The sequence below is a fragment of the Astyanax mexicanus genome, chromosome 12 (genome assembly GCF_023375975.1).
Source record: "Astyanax mexicanus isolate ESR-SI-001 chromosome 12, AstMex3_surface, whole genome shotgun sequence".
NCBI classification, from domain to species: domain Eukaryota; kingdom Metazoa; phylum Chordata; class Actinopteri; order Characiformes; family Acestrorhamphidae; genus Astyanax; species Astyanax mexicanus.
The window spans coordinates 50,338,274-50,358,877 of NC_064419.1; the positions used below are offsets into that span (position 1 = coordinate 50,338,274).

Sequence of the window (20,604 nt, forward strand, 5' to 3'; positions counted from 1 at the left end):
CCCCCAGTACTGTGTGTAATGGAGCCACGGGTCAAAAGTTTGGACACCCCCGAACGGCCAGAGCAACCTACCGTGCATAGCTGATTGATGTATTTGCACGTTGCGTAGCACCATTTAATCTAATTTATGCATATAAATCACCTAGCAACCACCTAGAAACACCATAGCAACCACCACAGATACCATAGCAACACCTTAGCAACCACCTAGCAACTGCTAAGGAGTGACCTACCAACCACTTAGCAACACCATAGCAACTACCCCGGATACCATAGCAACACCTTAGCAACCGCCTAGCAACACCTTAGCAACCACACCGGATACCATAGCAACACCTTAGCAACCGCCTAGCAACACCCTAGCAACCACCTAGCAACCACCTAGCAACACCTTAGCAACCATCCCGGATACCATAGCAACACCTTAGCAACCACCTAGCAACCACCTAGCAACACCTTAGCAACCACCCAAGATACCATAGCAACACCTTAGCAACCACCTAGCAACACCTTAGCAACCACCTAGCAACCACCTAGCAACACCTTAGCAACCACCCCGGATACCATAGCAACACCTTAGCAACCGCCTAGCAACACCTTAGCAACCACCTAGCAACCACCTAGCAACACCTTAGCAACCATCCCGGATACCATAGCAACACCTTAGCAACCACCTAGCAACCACCTAGCAACACCTTAGCAACCACCCAAGATACCATAGCAACACCTTAGCAACCACCTAGCAACACCTTAGCAACCACCTAGCAACCACCTAGCAACACCTTAGCAACCACCCCGGATACCATAGCAACACCTTAGCAACGGCCTAGCAACACCTTAGCAACCACCTAGCAACCACCTAGCAACACCTTAGCAACCACCCCGGATACCATAGCAACACCTTAGCAACCGCCTAGCAACACCCTAGCAACCACCTAGCAACACCTTAGCAACCACCCCGGATACCATAGCAACACCTTAGCAACCGCCTAGCAACACCTTAGCAACCACCTAGCAACCACCTAGCAACACCTTAGCAACCACCCCGGATACCATAGCAACACCTTAGCAACCGCCTAGCAACACCTTAGCAACCACCTAGCAACCACCTAGCAACACCTTAGCAACCACCCCAGATACCATAGCAACACCTTAGCAACCGCCTAGCAACACCTTAGCAACCACCTAGCAACCACCTAGCAACACCTTAGCAACCCCGGCCCCCCAGTACTGTGTGTAATGGAGCCACGGGTCAAAAGTTTGGACACCCCGGCCCCCCAGTACTGTGTGTAATGGAGCCACGGGTCAAAAGTTTGGACACCCCCGAACGGCCAGAGCAACCTAGCGTGCATAGCTGATTGATGTATTTGCACGTTGCGTAGCAACGTGCAAACACCATTTAATCTAATTGATGCATATACATCACCTAGCAACCACCTAGAAACACCATAGCAACCACCCCGGATACCATAGCAACACCTTAGCAACCGCCTAGCAACACCCTAGCAACCACCTAGCAACCACCTAGCAACACCTTGGCAACCATCCCGGATACCATAGCAACACCTTAGCAACCGCCTAGCAACACCCTAGCAACCACCTAGCAACCACCTAGCAACACCTTAGCAACCACCCCAGATACCATAGCAACACCTTAGCAACCGCCTGGCAACACCTTAGCAACCACCTAGCAACCACCTAGCAACACCTTAGTAACCACCCCAGATACCATAGCAACACCTTAGCAACCGCCTAGCAACACCTTAGCAACCACCTACCAACCACTTAGCAACACCTTAGCAACCACCCCGGATACCATAGCAACACCTTAGCAACCGCCTAGCAACACCCTAGCAACCACCTAGCAACCACCTAGCAACACCTTAGCAACCACCCCGGATACCATAGCAACACCTTAGCAACCACCTAGCAACCGCCTAGCAACACCCTAGCAACCACCTAGCAACCACCTAGCAACACCTTAGCAACCACCCCGGATACCATAGCAACACCTTAGTAACCGCCTAGCAACACCCTAGCAACCACCTAGCAACCACCTAGCAACACCTTAGCAACCACCCCGGATACCATAGCAACACCTTAGCAACCGCCTAGCAACACCCTAGCAACCACCTAGCAACCACCTAGCAACACCTTAGCAACCACCCCAGATACCATAGCAACACCTTAGCAACCGCCTAGCAACACCTTAGCAACCACCTAGCAACACCTTAGCAACCACCCCGGATACCATAGCAACACCTTAGCAACCACCCCGGATACCATAGCAACACCTTAGCAACCGCCTAGCAACACCCTAGCAACCACCTAGCAACACCTTAGCAACCACCCCGGATACCATAGCAACACCTTAGCAACCGCCTAGCAACACCTTAGCAACCACCTACCAACCACTTAGCAACACCTTAGCAACCACCCCGGATACCATAGCAACACCTTAGCAACCGCCTAGCAACACCCTAGCAACCACCTAGCAACCACCTAGCAACACCTTAGCAACCACCCCGGATACCATAGCAACACCTTAGCAACCACCTAGCAACCGCCTAGCAACACCCTAGCAACCACCTAGCAACCACCTAGCAACACCTTAGCAACCACCCCGGATACCATAGCAACACCTTAGTAACCGCCTAGCAACACCCTAGCAACCACCTAGCAACCACCTAGCAACACCTTAGCAACCACCCCGGATACCATAGCAACACCTTAGCAACCGCCTAGCAACACCCTAGCAACCACCTAGCAACACCTTAGCAACCACCCCAGATACCATAGCAACACCTTAGCAACCGCCTAGCAACACCTTAGCAACCACCTAGCAACACCTTAGCAACCACCCCGGATACCATAGCAACACCTTAGCAACCACCCCGGATACCATAGCAACACCTTAGCAACCGCCTAGCAACACCCTAGCAACCACCTAGCAACACCTTAGCAACCACCCCGGATACCATAGCAACACCTTAGCAACCGCCTAGTAACACCCTAGCAACCACCTAGCAACACCTTAGCAACCACCCCGGAAACCATAGCAACACCTTAGCAACCGCCTAGCAACACCCTAGCAACCACCTAGCAACACCTTAGCAACCATCCTGGATACCATAGCAACACCTTAGCAACCGCCTAGCAATACCTTAGCAACCACCTAGCAACATCTTAGCAACCACCCCGGATACCACAGCAACACCTTAGCAACCACCTAGCAACACCTTAGCAACCACCTAGCAACACCTTAGCAGATACCAGCCAGCACTGCAATCACACTCGCAGTTTCTGCAGGAACTGCAATCTAGTTTATTAGCTAGAAACCTACAGGACACAACAGCACCCCTAAAAAACTCTTTATGACTTACATTACCTAATAATCATAATGTATAGCTTTATAATCAAGTTCCTGTATTATTGTTACAGCTATATTTCAGGACATTTTAAGAACAGAACTGATTTTGCTGGATATTTAATTTTTATTTTCATAAATTCACATTCTGTTGCGTTAAAGTGGTTATCATTAGCTAGGTTATCATTAGTTTATCTGAAGAAAACAGATTGTGTAGGCTAAAATTATGATTAGCTTATTATAATATTAGTAATTAGTAATTATAATATATATAATATAAAAATGTTCAGATGTTTTATAGAGAAAAATGAAGCTAGCCACGTTAGCCTGAAGTTCTGTCAGTGTGATTGTTAACGTTAGCTAACTAGCTTAGCTACCGGAGCCTTCTGCTACAGCGCAGCTAGTTGCTAATTAGCCTAGCCTGTTTTCTGCTCCTTTCAGATTCACACACATAATTCATACTACATTAAATGAAAATAATAAAGAGATCATATACATATAAACCAGAATATATATAAAACATGTTTAAATTCTTAGCATTCGGACGTATGTGTATTAAAATAAATTACTATAATCTATATAGTTAGGCTATACAGTTAGTGCTAGTATTAGCTAGAAATTTATATGAATAATAAAACCATTATTAGCTAGCTAATAATCAAGTTCCTGTATTATTATTGCATATATATTTAATGATATTTTAAACACAGAGCTGATTCTGCTGAATATTTTAGTTAAGTTACCTTTTTAAAAATTCAGATCCTGTCCTGTTAGCTAGTGTTTATCTAAAGAACACAGACTGTGTGGGCTAAAATCATGATTCACTTCATACTGCCTTCAATAAACGTAAATAAAAGTCTAAGATAAGATCATAATATATATAATATAAAAATCTTTAGATGTTTTGTAGAGAAAAATGAAGCTATTTACTGTACCCTGAAGTGCTCTCAATTCGATCATTAGCTAACTAGCTTAGCTACCAGAGCTGCTGCTACAGCGTAGCTAGTTGCTAATTAGCCTTAGCCTGTTTTCCCGCTCCTTTCAGATTCACACACATAATTTATACTAAATTAAATGGAATAAAGAGTATATACATATAAACATATAATATACATATAAACAGGATTATAGATAAAACATGTTTATATCCTTAGAACTAAGCATTCAAACACTTCTGTGTATTAAAATTAATTACTATAATCTATAGTTAGGTTAGCTAGCGCTAGTTTATTAGCTAGGAACTTAGATTAGTAATAAAACTATTATTTGCTAGCTAATAATCAGGTTCCTGTATTATTATTGCAGATATCTTTAATGACATTTTAAGCACAAAGCTGATTCTGCTAAAATTTTAGTTATCTTTCCATAAATACAGATCCTGTCTTGTTAGAAGGGTTCATCTTTAGCTAGCATTAGGTAGTGTTTATCTAAAGAATACAGACTGTTTTGGCTAAAATTATGATTAATTTCATTTTGCCTTCAATAAACTAATATGTCTAAAATGTGATTGTAATGTATATAAGAAGAGCGAGAGTTTCCTCTATTGTACAGGATAAAATCATCAGTGTTTCCAGCCTCAGAAACCACAAGTTAACAAACAGCTCCCCAGATAAGAGTATCTAAATACTTCACAGAGTAGTTTGGTTTGTTTAACACTGTTTTTAAGTTACTGCATGATTCATTATGTGTTCCTTCATAATCTGATACATCACTTTACTATTCATTTACTGAATGAGAAGGTGTGTCCAAACATTTTTACTGGTACTGTACATGTATTTATATATATATATCTATTTAAAAAACAAAAGCAGCAGTTCACATTTCATTCAGCAGTTTATCGTGTTAACTTGGCACAGTCCATCAACAGAAGTCCTTTATAAGAGTGATATCAGCACTTGTGGACATAGTATCCAGTGATGTATCCCAGGATGTACATGGCGGCCATTACCGCCAGCGAGCCGGCCACTCTCACAGCGATGCCCAGCTGCCCCGTACACAGCTTATTATACATCCTGCAATACAGAAAAGATTCAAAACTCAAATAAATGACACATTATGGAACGCATGGGTACCAACATTATCATCATCATCATCTTTACAATGTGGATAATGCACAGTACCCAGGAAATGCAATGTCATTTGGTCACTTGATAATGTTAATAAAGTTGGTTAAAGTAAGTATTTTTTTTTTATTAAATATAAAATCAAAATAACAAGGTGGTCGCAATCCAGATTGACTGAACCATGATCCTAAATCATTTGCTGTGTAAACAAATTTTTTTTGGACCAAATACAAGACATTTAGACAAACTATCGTCAACCGATAAACAACAGAAGAAGAAAAAGTGTTTTGTCAAAATCTGATTCTCTAAAAGAATACAAGAACTGGACCTGTTTGAGCTGAGTGAACTCCTGCTATGATCTAATTTTAGGCATGATAAATATCTACAACCAGGTTCGAGTTAACAACCCTTTTCTCCAGATAAAGATATAGAGAAGAGAAATAATAATAGTCCCACAGTGGGGACATTCACACTAATCAAGATTCAAAGATAAAAAAAAAAGATTCAAAGAGTTTATTGCGATGTGCACATTAAGAAACAAGTTTCCTCGTACAATAAAATTATTTCTTTGCTCCTCGCCGAGTATGCCGCATAAACAAAAAAAGAAGCAATAAAAAAAGTGTAGAGAGTAAGGTGCAGGGTCATTTGTGAGTTAGGTTCAAGAGTCTGGTAGCAGTGGGGAAGAACCTGTTCTTTAGCCTGGTGGTCTTGCAATCCCACACTAATTTAAGAATAATCTGTAGAATAGACTTTAAAACAGAGCCTTATTAAACCAAAACAACAACGCAGAGAACTCAGAACTACAGCAAACACTTCTATACACCTTACGTAAACCATACGTACACCTTATCTACATCATGCATAGCAAAAAAAAGAACTCACCCATTCAGACTGGTGCGAGAAGCTTCTACGTTAAGGTTGATGTTGTCGTCGTTCCAGCGGTTGTACTGAACGTTTGCTTCCCCGGTCTCCATCTCCTACTTCCTGCTTCGTGTTTGTTTTGGAGATAACTGTAAAATAAACCCAGCGATAAATAAATACAGAAAAGAACCTTCAACCCGTCCAACATTACCAGCTTAAACTCCTACACACCAGAACACACAGGCAGCAGGTCTCTGCGGCCGGACCTGGGGAGGATTGAGTAAGATCAGGCAGTGAGTGCTGCTGGCTGAAGTCCAGATCAGCGTGTTGAATCAGGACTCCTGATTTACCTCAGCATGTTCTTATCCTCACTCTAACCCTGCTCCCTCAGGAGTTCTCCTTCCTCAGAGCTCCAAAGGTTCTGGTTCTGATTAATGGTTAACTTTACGCATTCCCAACCCTCCCTCAGTCAGCCAGTTCAACCTCTCCCCACAATCAGCTCCACTGATCAATACCTGATCACTTATTGATTCAGCAGTGTGCACAGCAATGTCTTACAAGCAGTACTTGAATTGTTACTTTGAGATACTAAGTTATTAAGTCTTTATTTTGAGAACCCTCATTATTTTAAAATACATAGTGCCAATATAGTTCCAATGTCAAACATTTGCTGGCACCCAACACCAAGTCAACATAGGCCCACTGGCCAAAATGACAATGAACCGACATGATTGGCCAATGTCATGCCAACGCCAATGTATACTTGCTATCTGGCAAGTCATTATTTTGTGATACTAAGCTGTTATTTTGAGGTGCTATCTCATTATTTTAAAATACTATTTAGTAGAGCCAACATAGTGCCAACGTCAAACATTTGTCCAACGCCAAGCCAATATAGGCCCGCTGGTCAAAATGAGGTTGAACCGACATGACTGGCCAACACCAATATATACTTGCTATCTGAGAAGTCACTATTTTGAGATACTAAGTCATTATTTTGTTATATTAAGTCTTTATTTAGAGATCCTAAGTTGTATTTTTGAGATGATATCTCATTATTTTAAAATACTAATTAGTAGAGCTAACGTAGTCCCAACGTTAAACTTTTGTTGGCACCCAACACCAAACCAACCTAGGCCCACAGGTCAAAATGACGTTGAACCGACATGACTGACCAATGTCATGCCAAAGCTAATGTATACTTGCCAATGTAGACTCTAGGAAGTCATTATTTTGGGATACTAAGTAATTATTCTGATATATTAAGGCATTATTTTGAGATACTATGTCATTCTTTTGATATATAATTTTTTATTTTGAAATACTACGTCATTATTTTGAGGTAATAAGTAATTATTTTGAGCATGTGTCATTTTTTGAGATATTAAGCTGTTATTTTGAGATACTAAGTTTTTTTTTTGAAATATTAAGTCATTATTTTGATATGAGACGTTATTCTGAGATATTAAGTCATTATTTTGAGGTAATAAGTCATTAGTTTGAGATGCTGTCATTATTTTGAGGATATAAGTTGTTTTTTTGAGCACAAAACAATACTTGATTGCTTATTGATTTGTCATAATTATGATTTCCTGCGGTCCATCAGACATAAAACACACAAACATTACACATACTCTATGTATATAGAAATAAACATAGGTAAGTAAGAAAAAACAAGTAAGAAGTAGAAAAAAATTAAAGAGTGTCATTATAAATCCAGTTACCTCACTATTACCATTAAAAATAATTTCCCTACTTTACTTTTCACTTTTATTTATTCAAGTAATGAAATCAAATAAATCAAACAGCTGCTGCTTTATTAAAGCAATACTTACATGATTCCCCTCCACACAGAGCTCAGGATAAACTCATCCCTCTCTCTCTCTCTCTCTCTCTTTTATTCTACTGATTAGTAGCTGGAGATCTGTGAGTTCACTGATCTGGACCTTTACTGCCCATAATAAAGCCCTCGAGGATCCGGTTATTTCTGCTACCTGTAGAGATAATCAGGTGCAGATCCGCTCCAGGTACTGTAAAGAATCTGCTTTATAAAGCCCTCGAGGATCCGGTTATTTCTGCTGGAAGAAGAGATCATTCATAAAACCCGTCATAAAGCCCACAGGGATCCGGTTATTTCTGCTGGCTTATAAGAAAGTCAGGCCAAGATCCGCTCCAGGTTCTGCTGATGCACCAATAATAAACTAGATATGCATTTACTGAAGGAAATACCAGTGCTTGCAAAAGCAAAAGCAAACAAAATATAGCTTATAGGGTTGTTTTGAACAACTATAAAATAAAACATATAAAAAACATTAAATAAAATCGTCACAGTTTCCTTGCATTTTAGCATGTTCTCCTCCACCAGTCTTACACACTGCTTTTGGATAACTTTATGCTGCTTTACTCCTGGAGCAAAAATTCAAGCAGTTCAGTTTGGTTTGATGGCTTAAAACAGTGGATCAACACCAGCAGATGACATGTCTCTCCAAACCATCACTGATCATCAGTAAATTTTACTTTATTTCATTTGTAAATTAAGGGAGCAGAGTCTGGAGGAAGAGTGGAGAGACACACAGTCCAAACTGCTCGAGGTCTAGTGTGAAGTTTCCACCAATCAGTGATGGTTTGGAGAGTCGTGTCTGTCATCTGCTGCTGTTGATCCACTATGTTTTATTATCAAGTCTAAAGTCAGTGCAGTTTTGTTTTCCCACAAAATCTTACAGCACTTCATATCTTACAGCTTCCCTCTGCTGATAATAGCTTTTATACAGATGCAGATTTCATTTTTCAGCAGGACTTGGCACACTGCCCACACTGCCAAAAGTACCAATTGGTCTTATTATATAATATTCTAATTTTCTGATACACTGATTTTTGAGTTTTTATTGGCAGTAAGTCATAATCATACACACACAAAAAAAAACGCTTAAAATAGATCATATATATTTAATATGAGTTTCACATTTAGAAAAAAAGTAAAAATCCTATCAAGCAGTATGAATAGTTAATTACTAACTCCATTTCTAGTTATTATATCAATATTTATTAGTACAATTGTGTTTCTTTTCTTAAACAGGTAATGCTTTAATCAGGATAATTCACTCGTTTTGAAAAAAATACATGTTCAAGCTTTTTTTTTAATGTTTCCTATACATTAAAAAAAAGATATAAGACCAACATATATAAAACATAATAGATGTACTAGATGAACTTTTAAATAATTGCATTTTTGTTTTAGTTTTTGCACTATACTATTTTGCACTTACTATTTTTCCTAGATCTTTAAACTTTAAAACGGGTCAATTTGACCCAGAACACAACAGGAGGGTTAAATATATATATAACAAAATAAGAGAGCACTTAAAAATGATGAGTTTCTTTGATTTTACCAATTTATAAACCTCTGGAATATAATCAAGAGGAAGATGGATGATCGCAAACCATCAAACCACCAAACTGAACTGCTTGAATTTTTGCACCAGGAGTAAAGCAGCATAAAGTTATCCAAAAGCAGTGTGTAAGACTAGTGGAGGAGAACATGATGCCAAGATGCATGAAAAAAAAACTGTGATTAAAAACCAGGATTATTCCACCAAATATTGATTATTTCTGAACTCTTAAAACTTTATGAATATGAACTTGTTTTCTTTGTATTATTTGAGGTCTGAAAGCTCTGCATCTTTTTTGTTATTTCAGTCATTTCTCATTTTCTGTAAATAAATGCTCTAAATGAGAATATTTTTATTAGGAATTTGGGAGAAATGTTGTCTGTAGTTTATAGAATAAAACAACAATGTTCATTTTACTCAAACATTGTTAAATAGTAAAATCAGAGATTATATATGCACATGTATGTATAATATATATGATTATATACTCCGGTCCGGTAGGGGGCAGTAGTGGTGTGTTTGTGTATCGGGTGGTGCAGAATGGGTCACATGTAAACAATCAGGAGGTAAATATGAGAATAGAGGAGCGGGTTTTAGATCAGATCGGTGTTTAATCAGGTAAATTCACCTGTAGATTCACCTGTACGCTGATATTCCTGTTATTAAACCGGGTTTAATTAAAGATCAGCGCGGTAAATCTGCGGGTTTAGAGCTGAGAGTCTTACAGAGCGGGTCTGTACCTAACCCTGCTACCATTATTCTAATATAACACATAATATAACTCTTTATTACACCTTTATTCTCCTCTATAAACACAATATCTCACTATAATCACTCTTTATACACTTTATTAAACACACTGTGATCATGTACTGCAGCTGATCCGCGCTGATTCTGTATTAATGTGAAGATGACCACTCTCACCAGACAGGACCTCAACTTCGGACAAGGTAAATATCATTTAATATCCACCAAAACCTGTTTATAATCATTAATAATCTTATTAAACAGATATCTGATAATTTACTCATGTGTCTAGCCGTCTATCTTATCTATAACTGTAAATTATATTAGTATTTAGGTGTTTTAGATGAATTGTTGGGTTTCTAATCAACTAAATACAGCACCTCTTCTCTCACTCTGTGGGTTTTCTTTATTTTATGATTTTTTTATATTGTAAATTTAATATTGAATGCTATGTTAAAGCTATACAGGAGCACATGCTAAATTATTCAGTAAACAAAAAGTGTTAAACAATCCAGAATTTAAATAATATAAATGAATCTCAATAGCTCTCAAAATTATTTTATTAAACAGATTTGTTGTTTTACTGTATGGTATCATACCCAAATACTGTGAAACAATGACCTTGTAAATTTTAAGCATTAAAGAACATTTAAACATTTCCAAAACTGAAAAATTAAAACATTGTCACAAGTGACGTTACCAGAACAGGGTTTGTATGGTCATTAAAAAACTGCCATTGAATTTGAAAATAGTCATTTCCAGGCCTGGAAAAGTTTTGGAAAAATAAAAATACCCAGAAAGTTTTGGAAAATGGAGCTCTCAGGATCCGACACACATTTTATTATTAATGATTGTGTGTCAACATTTCATCAGATTCAGTTTAGACTTACTACAATCAATTTGGATTATTGTTTTAGTGGATTTTTGGTTTTATTTTTCATGTCTGCACTGATGTTTTAAAAAATTGCCATAATGGCATGGAAAAGTCATGAAAAAAAATCATGGAAACGTGTTGGTTAAAACAAGTATGAACCCTCTTAAATACAACATAAATAAAATCATCACAGTTTTTTTCATGCATCTCTGCATCATGTTCTCCTCCACCAGTCTTACACACTGCTTTTGGATAACTTTATGCTGCTTTACTCCTGGTGTAAAAATTCAAGCAGTTCAGTTTGGTGGTTTGATGGTTTGTGATCATCCATCTTCCTCTTGATTATATTCCAGAGTTGGAATTTAGGTCTGGAGATTGTGATTTGAAAATGTATATTGTGATAAAAGCAGTAATTTAATTGTATTTTCTATGCATGCACTGAATATTCTGCACTTTAGTATTGTGGTATGTTTAGTTTTGCTATGTTATATATTATATATGTTTGTTATTATTATTTACATTGTTTAAAAGTTGTTTATACAAAATCAGACTTTTGGAAAGTGTCTGTTTATTAGTTTCTGTGTTTTTCAGTGGTGGCTGATATTCTGTGTGAGTTTCTGGAAGTGGCCATCCACCTGATCCTGTACGTTAGAGAAGTCTATCCGTCTGGAATATTTCAGAAGAGGAAGAAGTATAACGTACCTGTGCAGGTAAGAGCAGTCTGCTGATATTTAAACACACAGCACCTCTCACACCTGCTGCTTCAGTTCAGACCCAAAAGTCTGGAGCAAACAAGACAGCCTGAGATTTTCTATCATAATGAAGCAATATTTAAAAATATTCAAGCAATAATACTCTTGAGGTTGGTGTTATAATGTGTAATATTGGCACTACTGTGTTGTGCTTATAGATCAGCAATATTACAGGTTACAGCAGGAATCTCGAGTGTATTATTGTGTATATTATACCACAGTTCAATTATTGCTGTTTACTGAAAGATTTTAAAGAGTTAAAGAGGAGGAGAAAATAGGATCTGTTTGGTTATAAAAACTCCACCAGTTAAAATAGTTCCATTGCTGCTCTGTTTGTAGCTTCGCTGTTTGGTTTGTAAGCGCTGCTGCATTGTTGCTAGGTTACCTGTATGTGGCGGAGTAATACAGTAATACATGGAGAGCTTCAGTTACAGTGCATTACCAGCTGATAACGGTACTCATAGAACACCTCTCAGCCAATCACATTGCAGTGTCAGAATAATAATTAATAAATAAATATATAATAATAAGAATGTTTGTTTTAATTTCAGATGTCGTGTCACCCTGAGCTGAACCAGTATATCCAGGACACGCTGCACTGTGTTAAACCTCTTATAGAGAAGGTGAGAATCTTCACACAGTATTAGAGATAATAGTTTAACAGCTCTATTGTCTGATTGTTTTTAGTATAACATAAAACTAGAAATGCTCCAAAATTATTTAATAATAATTATTTTGCTGAAAGCAAAATGGAACAAAATTAAACATTTGTTTAGTAAAAAACTCCGTTGTTTACAAGTCTTCATTAGTTGTGTAGACTTTTTTATTACAATACTACAATTAATTTTTTTTTAAATAATATTTTTTAAAAGCTTAACATTTTTTAAATCCCATTAGACACAGAAACAAAGCACAATATAACATACTATTCAATAAATTACTGATTGTTCAGTATAAATTGTTCAGATTTCGGACTTTTTTGTAATTTTTTTAGACTTTTAGACAAATAACTCAGATGTGTAGCATGATTCAAAAGTGAGTGATGAATACATTTTGAGGTAGAAAATCTAAGATGAGATAATGTAGCGTAAATATACAAGAAATATAAAATAGAAAAATAAGATAAATAATACAATATAAAATATTGCACATTAAGCATATTGCACATGGTGGTAAACATACTAACAATGATATTGTAAATATACAATTATTTTAAATGTATAATTAAATGTTGTGTTTTTTGTGTAAAATACTTTATCATATATTTTATATGAGATACGTGTAAGATGTGTAAAGACATTTTCTCTATTTATTACATATATATTGCTTTTTATTCATTAGTCATATTGATTGTATAATGTGTAAATGAGTTATGAGTAATATTAATCTATACTGTATAATATAAATAAATGATGAGTAATATTAATCTATACTGTATAATATAAATGAATGATGAGTAATATTAATCTATACTGTATAAAATAAATGAATTATGAGTAATATTAATCTATACTGTATAAAATAAATAAATAAATAAATGATGAGTAATATTAATCTATACTGTATAAAATAAATAAATAAATAAATGATGAGTAATATTAATCTATACTGTATAAAATAAATAAATAAATAAATGATGAGTAATATTAATCTATACTGTATAAAATAAATAAATAAATGATGAGTAATATTAATCTATACTGTATAAAATAAATAAATAAATGATGAGTAATATTAATCTATACTGTATAAAATAAATAAATAAATGATGAGTAATATTAATCTATACTGTATAAAATAAATAAATAAATAAATGATGAGTAATATTAATCTATACTGTATAAAATAAATAAATAAATGATGAGTAATATTAATCTATACTGTATAAAATAAATGAATTATGAGTAATATTAATCTATACTGTATAAAATAAATAAATAAATAAATGATGAGTAATATTAATCTATACTGTATAAAATAAATAAATAAATGATGAGTAATATTAATCTATACTGTATAAAATAAATAAATAAATGATGAGTAATATTAATCTATACTGTATAAAATAAATAAATAAATAAATGATGAGTAATATTAATCTATACTGTATAAAATAAATAAATAAATGATGAGTAATATTAATCTATACTGTATAAAATAAATAAATAAATAAATGATGAGTAATATTAATCTATACTGTATAAAATAAATAAATAAATGATGAGTAATATTAATCAGTGCTGTATAAAATAAATAAATGATGAGTAATATTAATCTATACTGTATAATATAAATGAATGATGAGTAATATTAATCTATACTGTATAATATAAATGAATGATGAGTAATATTAATCTATACTGTATAATATAAATGAATGATGAGTAATATTAATCTATACTGTATAATATAAATGAATGATGAGTAATATTAATCTATACTGTATAATATAAATGATTGATGAGTAATATTAATCTATACTGTATAATATAAATAAATGATGAGTAATATTAATCTATACTGTATAAAATAAATAAATAAATGATGAGTAATATTAATCTATACTGTATAATATAAATGAATTGTGAGTAATAGTAATCAGTGCTGTGTTGTTGGAGCAGAACGAGGCGGAGAAGGTGGTGGTGGTGATCATGGATAAAGAGCATCATCCAGTGGAGAGATTTGTGTTTGAGATTTCACAGCCTCCCCTGCTCTCCATCAGGTCAGTTATAAACTCTATAAACTCTATATACTGTATAAACTCTATATACTCTATATACTGTATAAACTCTATATACTCTATATACTCTATAAACTCTATATACTCTATATACTCTATATACTGTATAAACTCTATATACTCTATATACTGTATAAACTCTATAAACTCTATATACTCTATAAACTCTATATACTCTATATACTGTATAAACTCTATATACTCTATATACTCTATAAACTCTATATACTCTATATACTCTATATACTGTATAAACTCTATATACTCTATATACTGTATAAACTCTATAAACTCTATATACTCTATAAACTCTATATACTCTATATACTGTATATACTCTATATACTCTATATACTCTATAAACTCTATATACTCTATATACTCTATATACTGTATAAACTCTATATACTCTATATACTGTATAAACTCTATATACTCTATATACTGTATAAACTCTATATACTCTATATACTGTATAAACTCTATATACTCTATATACTCTATAAACTCTATATACTCTATATACTGTATAAACTCTATATACTCTATAAACTCTATATACTCTATATACTCTATATACTCTATATACTGTATAAACTCTATATACTCTATATACTGTATAAACTCTATATACTCTATATACTGTATAAACTCTATATACTCTATATACTGTATAAACTCTATATACTGTTTATAATGTTTAAACTTTATATACTGTATAAACTCTATATACTGTATATACTGTATAAACTCTATATACTGTATATACTGTATAAACTCTATATACTGTATATACTGTATAAACTCTATATACTGTATATACTGTATAAACTCTATATACTGTATAAACTCTATATACTGTATAAACTCTATAAACTCTATATACTGTATATACTGTATAAACTCTATATACTGTATAAACTCTATATACTGTATAAACTCTATAAACTCTATCTACTGTATAATCTCTTTACACTCTATAAACTGTATAAACTGTTTAAACTCTTTATACTGTATAAACTCTATAAACTCTATACACTCTATAAACTGTATAAACTGTTTAAACTCTTTATACTGTATAAACTCTATATACTGTATAAACTCTATAAACTATTTAAACTCTATAAACTCTATATACTGTATAAACTCTATAAACTATTTAAACTCTATAAACTCTATATACTGTATAAACTCTATAAACTATTTAAACTCTATAAACTCTATATACTGTATAAACTCTATATACTGTATAAACTCTATATACTGTATAAACTCTATACACTCTATATACTGTTTATACTGTTTAAACTCTATATACTGTATAAACTTTTTATACTCTATAAACTCTATATACTGTATAAACTCTATAAACTGTATAAACTTTATTTTCTGTATAAACTCTATAAACTCTATATACTCTTTATACTGTATAAACTCTATATACTGTATAAACTCTATAAACTGTATAAACTTTATTTTCTGTATAAACTCTATAAACTCTATATACTCTTTATACTGTATAAACTCTATATACTGTATAAACTCTATAAACTCTATATACTGTATAAACTCTATAAACTATTTAAACTCTATAAACTCTATATACTGTATAAACTCTATATACTGTATAAACTCTATATACTGTATAAACTCTATACACTCTATATACTGTTTATACTGTTTAAACTCTATATACTGTATAAACTTTTTATACTCTATAAACTCTATATACTGTATAAACTCTATAAACTGTATAAACTTTATTTTCTGTATAAACTCTATAAACTCTATATACTCTTTATACTGTATAAACTCTCTATACTGTATAAACTCTATAAACTCTATATACTCTTTATACTGTATAAACTCTCTATACTGTATAAACTCTATAAACTGGTTTATTTCTAATAGGATTCAAATTTGTTTAAGCTCCTGCTGATCTGACTGTGATTAGATTAGACAGGATCAGACTCTGAATCATGATCACACCCCTAGTTTACTGTTTAATTTACACTTTATTTTACTGTTTTATATTTTTTAAGTATCTCTGTTTTGAATAATCAAGCTCATGATGGTTTAGTTTCACAGGTTATAATTAGCATTAGCATGGGTGTCGGAAGGATGTATAACATGCAAATATATCATTGTGTGACCTTTTTGAAAGCGCTGCTGCTGCTTCTGGAACAGTGGTTTTTAGATATGCAGCAGAGTAAACAGGAAGTTTATAAACAGAATGTACAGCTGTAACGAAACAGAAGCCAGAGGTTAAACCAACCAAATAAGCCCTGAACTCTTCCTCATACCGTCTCTTTCAGAGGCTGCATCTTTCTGCATCTTTTTAAAACAGTTAAAAACGTTAGTGACGCTTTTTAGGTGCAAAATCTTCAGCATCAGTATTTATAGTAATAATAATAGTGTAAGTTATTATGTGTAGTGTTATTGAGTTTATTATGTATAGTGTTTATACTGTAAAGCTATCTGTATATCTTATTTTATATTATATTATATATATATTTTATTTTATTATTCTTCTTGTGTACATTGTTCTCTGCACATTGGTGGGAATCTGCAGCCAAGTTTTTCACTCACATGTACACCTGTACTCTGTGACGTGACAATAAAAACCCTGAATCTTCAGCAGTATCAGCATTACTGTAACTGTTTCATCTGTAAGTTAGTGAGGTTCAGGACGCCTCACTGTGAGCACGCTCTTCCTGTTTAGTGTGTTTCAGTGCGTTAAATGCAAAGTATTGAAAACAGGATGTTTTTAGATCTTTCTGTTCTCAGGAGTACAGAACGTTACAGTCGGCACGTTTTTTGGTTTCGTATTCGAGACCCAGCTCTGTTCTGGTGCTGTGATTCATCTTCAGTTCTGAATCTCGTGGGTTTACTTTTCAGCTCGCTGGGATTACTGAATCATTTTAAACTTTTAGTTTCTAAACACCAGCAGAAATAAGCTTTTCTTATTATTATTTAATTTTAATTTAATTTAATTTATTTTTATTTCTTTATTCATTATTACTTTTAATTTTTATTTTGGTTCTTATGTTTTTTTATTCATTATTATTCATTTTATCATTTCTTATTATTCTTATCATTTTACTATACTTTTATTATTACCTTTACATTTATTTTATATTTATTTTATATTTCATATTTCATATATAAAATTATATATATAAATATTATATGTGTCTATTTTCAATTTTTCCCATTTTATCCTCAATTTTGCACGGCCAATTACCCATCCCACTCATTAGGACTCCCCCTATCACTAGTGATGCTCCAACACACCAGGAGGGTGAAGACTAACACACGCCTCCTCTGATACATGTGAAGTCAGACTCCGCCTCTTTTCGAGCTGCTGCTGATGCTGATTACCGAGTAGCATCACAGCGCTAACACTCGGAGGAAAACGCAGCGACTCGGTTCTGATACATCAGCTCACAGATGCAGCCTTGTGCTGATCCACATCACCCTAGGAGTGATGAGGGGAGAGAGCGCCATCTACTGTACTGTACCCACCTGGAGGGAGCAGGGCCAATTGTGCTCCCTCTGAGCGCCGGCAGCTTGATGGTAAAGCTGCATGAGCGGGATTCGAACCTGCGACCTCCTGTTCATAGTGGCATCGCTTTAGACCGCTGGACCACTCGGCTCCCTAGAATTTTCTATTTTACATATATATTAAATGTTGAACATTTATTTTATTTAGTATTTTTTACTATTTTGTTTCTCATTATTTATAATTTATTATTAAATGTTTCCAATCCCTTTGATGCTGTAAGTGAGGGTCACCCTCAGTGTTTTCCTGAGTTGAAATAAAGGCTGATTGATTTATTGATTGATTGATTCTCTTACAGTTCAGAAACTCTGCTGTCTCATTTAGAGCAGCTGCTGAGAGCCGTGATCCTGAAGATCAGTGTCTGTGATGCGGTTCTAGATAACAACCCCCCAGGTAAAAGAACTTCTCATTCCTATTTTGACCAGTGGCTGGTCTAATCACTGATTATGTATCTGGTATATCTGGTTGTTTCTGTAGTTTTTGTGTCTCTCTGTTGCAGGATGTACCTTCACTGTCCTGGTTTACACCAGAGAAGCTGCTACCAGAAACATGGAGAAAGTTCAGGTTATAAAGGTCAGCAAATATACTCTATATTCCAGTTTATATTAGTGTCTTTGCAGTCTTAAATGGTCTTGTAGTTTATATTAAATTATAGAAAGTGTGTGTGTGTATGTTTGTGTGTTTATAGGATTTTCCCTGGATTGTAGCAGATGAGCAGGAGGTCCTGATGCAGGAGCCCAGACTCATCCCCCTGAAAACAATGACCTCAGACATTGTGAAGGTACAATAAATATATTTATATTCAGCTCTGGAAAAAATGAATGAATATTTGGTGGAATAACCCTGATTTTTAATCACAGTTTTTTCACAGTCTTACACACTGCTTTTGGATAACTTTATGCTGCTTTACTCCTGGTGTAAAAATTCAAGCAGTTCAGTTTGGTTCTTATTTTTTTTTACAGAGATCTATAATTAATTCAGTTAATTGGCTCAGCTAATTAATTAGGCAATTTTTCTCAAATAAATAAATAAGCTATTCATGGTAAATGTTTATGGTTCATATCATAGAACAATAAGACAAAATAGCTTCTGAATTAATGTTATTATTAATTTTATTTATTGTGTTTATTAGCCAACTGTAAATTTTTAAATTAAATACAAATCTGAAAAGTGTGGCGTGCAAAAGTATTCAAGTATTCTCATTCTCACCAGAGTGAAATCTCCAAACCCCCTAAACTTGCAGACTGTCGCTTTAATGAAAATCTAACTACAATTATACATATATTACATGTTGTACTTTATAAAATGTATATTTTAGCAGTTCTAAACATTAACATGAATCTGTGTATTGTTGCTGTCCAATGAAAAACTAGTATCTCCAAAACAACAACTTTACAGGAGAGAGAAAAAACCTTCTAAAGTTTTAATGGAAGTCAATGTAAAAAGAGTTTATTTCAGGTCATTTTAAACAGAGTTTCTATTGGTCCGTTCATCAAGACATTTTGGCACAGTGTAAGAGACAGGTTGTCTGTTTAAATTATGTAGGAAACTAAAAATCGACAACAATGGAGATAAGTGTTTTTCATTGGACAGCGACAAGTCGATATCGATGATATTCTCTCATATTATTTGTATGTAATGTTGTGTTTTGAACAGATGCAGTTATACGTGGAGGAGCGCGCTCACAAGAGCCAGCCGGGCACAGCGTGAAGAAACGAGTCTTCAGAAACTGCGATTAAATAAATTCAGCGTGTGAAGATTTAAGACGACTTAACAGCGAACATTTCCATTTTATATACATTTATAGATGTTTATTGACGTTTATACTGCAAAAAAAGTGAAAAACAGAGGAAATTCCACCTGTAATAAACTACATTTCTGCTGTTTTTAATAAATACTGCAGAGAAATCATCACGAACCATAAAAACATCTTTGATGTAGAAAGTTAACGTGAGTAAATCTTCAGATCATACTATTACACAGCTCTCGCTGCAGAAATGATCCGTTTTGAATGTATTGTTGTTTGTGATGTCACTAAATCCAGCATATTTACATAATCTACTTTCACACAGCAGGTCAGATATGATGCTTATTATTTTAGTCTGTTCACACTGTAATTTATATAATGCGATTGATAGTCTGAACAGTTTGTGTTCTTAAACTTACGCTCATGCACTAAAGAGCAGCAGAGCTTCACCTGAAGTTTCGGTTTCATCTTTTTCTCCTGAATCACAGGAGCTATCCAGCAGT

General features: G+C 34.4%; 2 protein-coding genes across 5 annotated transcripts; one reads left to right on the plus strand and one right to left on the minus strand.

The window, feature by feature from the left end:
- Positions 1 to 5,105: 5,105 nt before the first annotated feature.
- On the minus strand, positions 5,106 to 8,180 carry smim1 (small integral membrane protein 1). 2 transcript variants are annotated; one of them, XM_007236683.4, is made up of 3 exons: positions 8,126 to 8,180; positions 6,312 to 6,439; positions 5,106 to 5,378 (listed from the first exon to the last, which is right to left on the minus strand). In XM_007236683.4, exons 2-3 carry the CDS (start codon positions 6,401 to 6,403, stop codon positions 5,255 to 5,257), a joined length of 216 nt encoding a protein of 71 aa, XP_007236745.2. In that variant the 5' UTR covers positions 6,404 to 6,439; positions 8,126 to 8,180; the 3' UTR covers positions 5,106 to 5,254. The 2 variants fall into 2 exon arrangements, with proteins under 2 accessions (XP_007236745.2, XP_007236746.2); XM_007236684.4 differs by lacking the exon at positions 8,126 to 8,180 and adding an exon at positions 6,522 to 6,664.
- A 1,987-nt stretch (positions 8,181 to 10,167) lies between these two features.
- On the plus strand, positions 10,168 to 20,169 carry mad2l2 (mitotic arrest deficient 2 like 2). 3 transcript variants are annotated; one of them, XM_022666117.2, is made up of 9 exons: positions 10,168 to 10,245; positions 10,558 to 10,629; positions 11,892 to 12,010; positions 12,604 to 12,675; positions 14,674 to 14,774; positions 18,653 to 18,747; positions 18,854 to 18,927; positions 19,043 to 19,135; positions 20,011 to 20,169. In XM_022666117.2, exons 2-9 carry the CDS (start codon positions 10,590 to 10,592, stop codon positions 20,062 to 20,064), a joined length of 648 nt encoding a protein of 215 aa, XP_022521838.2. In that variant the 5' UTR covers positions 10,168 to 10,245; positions 10,558 to 10,589; the 3' UTR covers positions 20,065 to 20,169. The 3 variants fall into 3 exon arrangements, with proteins under 3 accessions (XP_022521838.2, XP_022521837.2, XP_022521839.2); XM_022666118.2 differs by having other exon boundaries at positions 10,207 to 10,297; XM_022666116.2 differs by having other exon boundaries at positions 10,191 to 10,629.
- Positions 20,170 to 20,604: the final 435 nt, after the last annotated feature.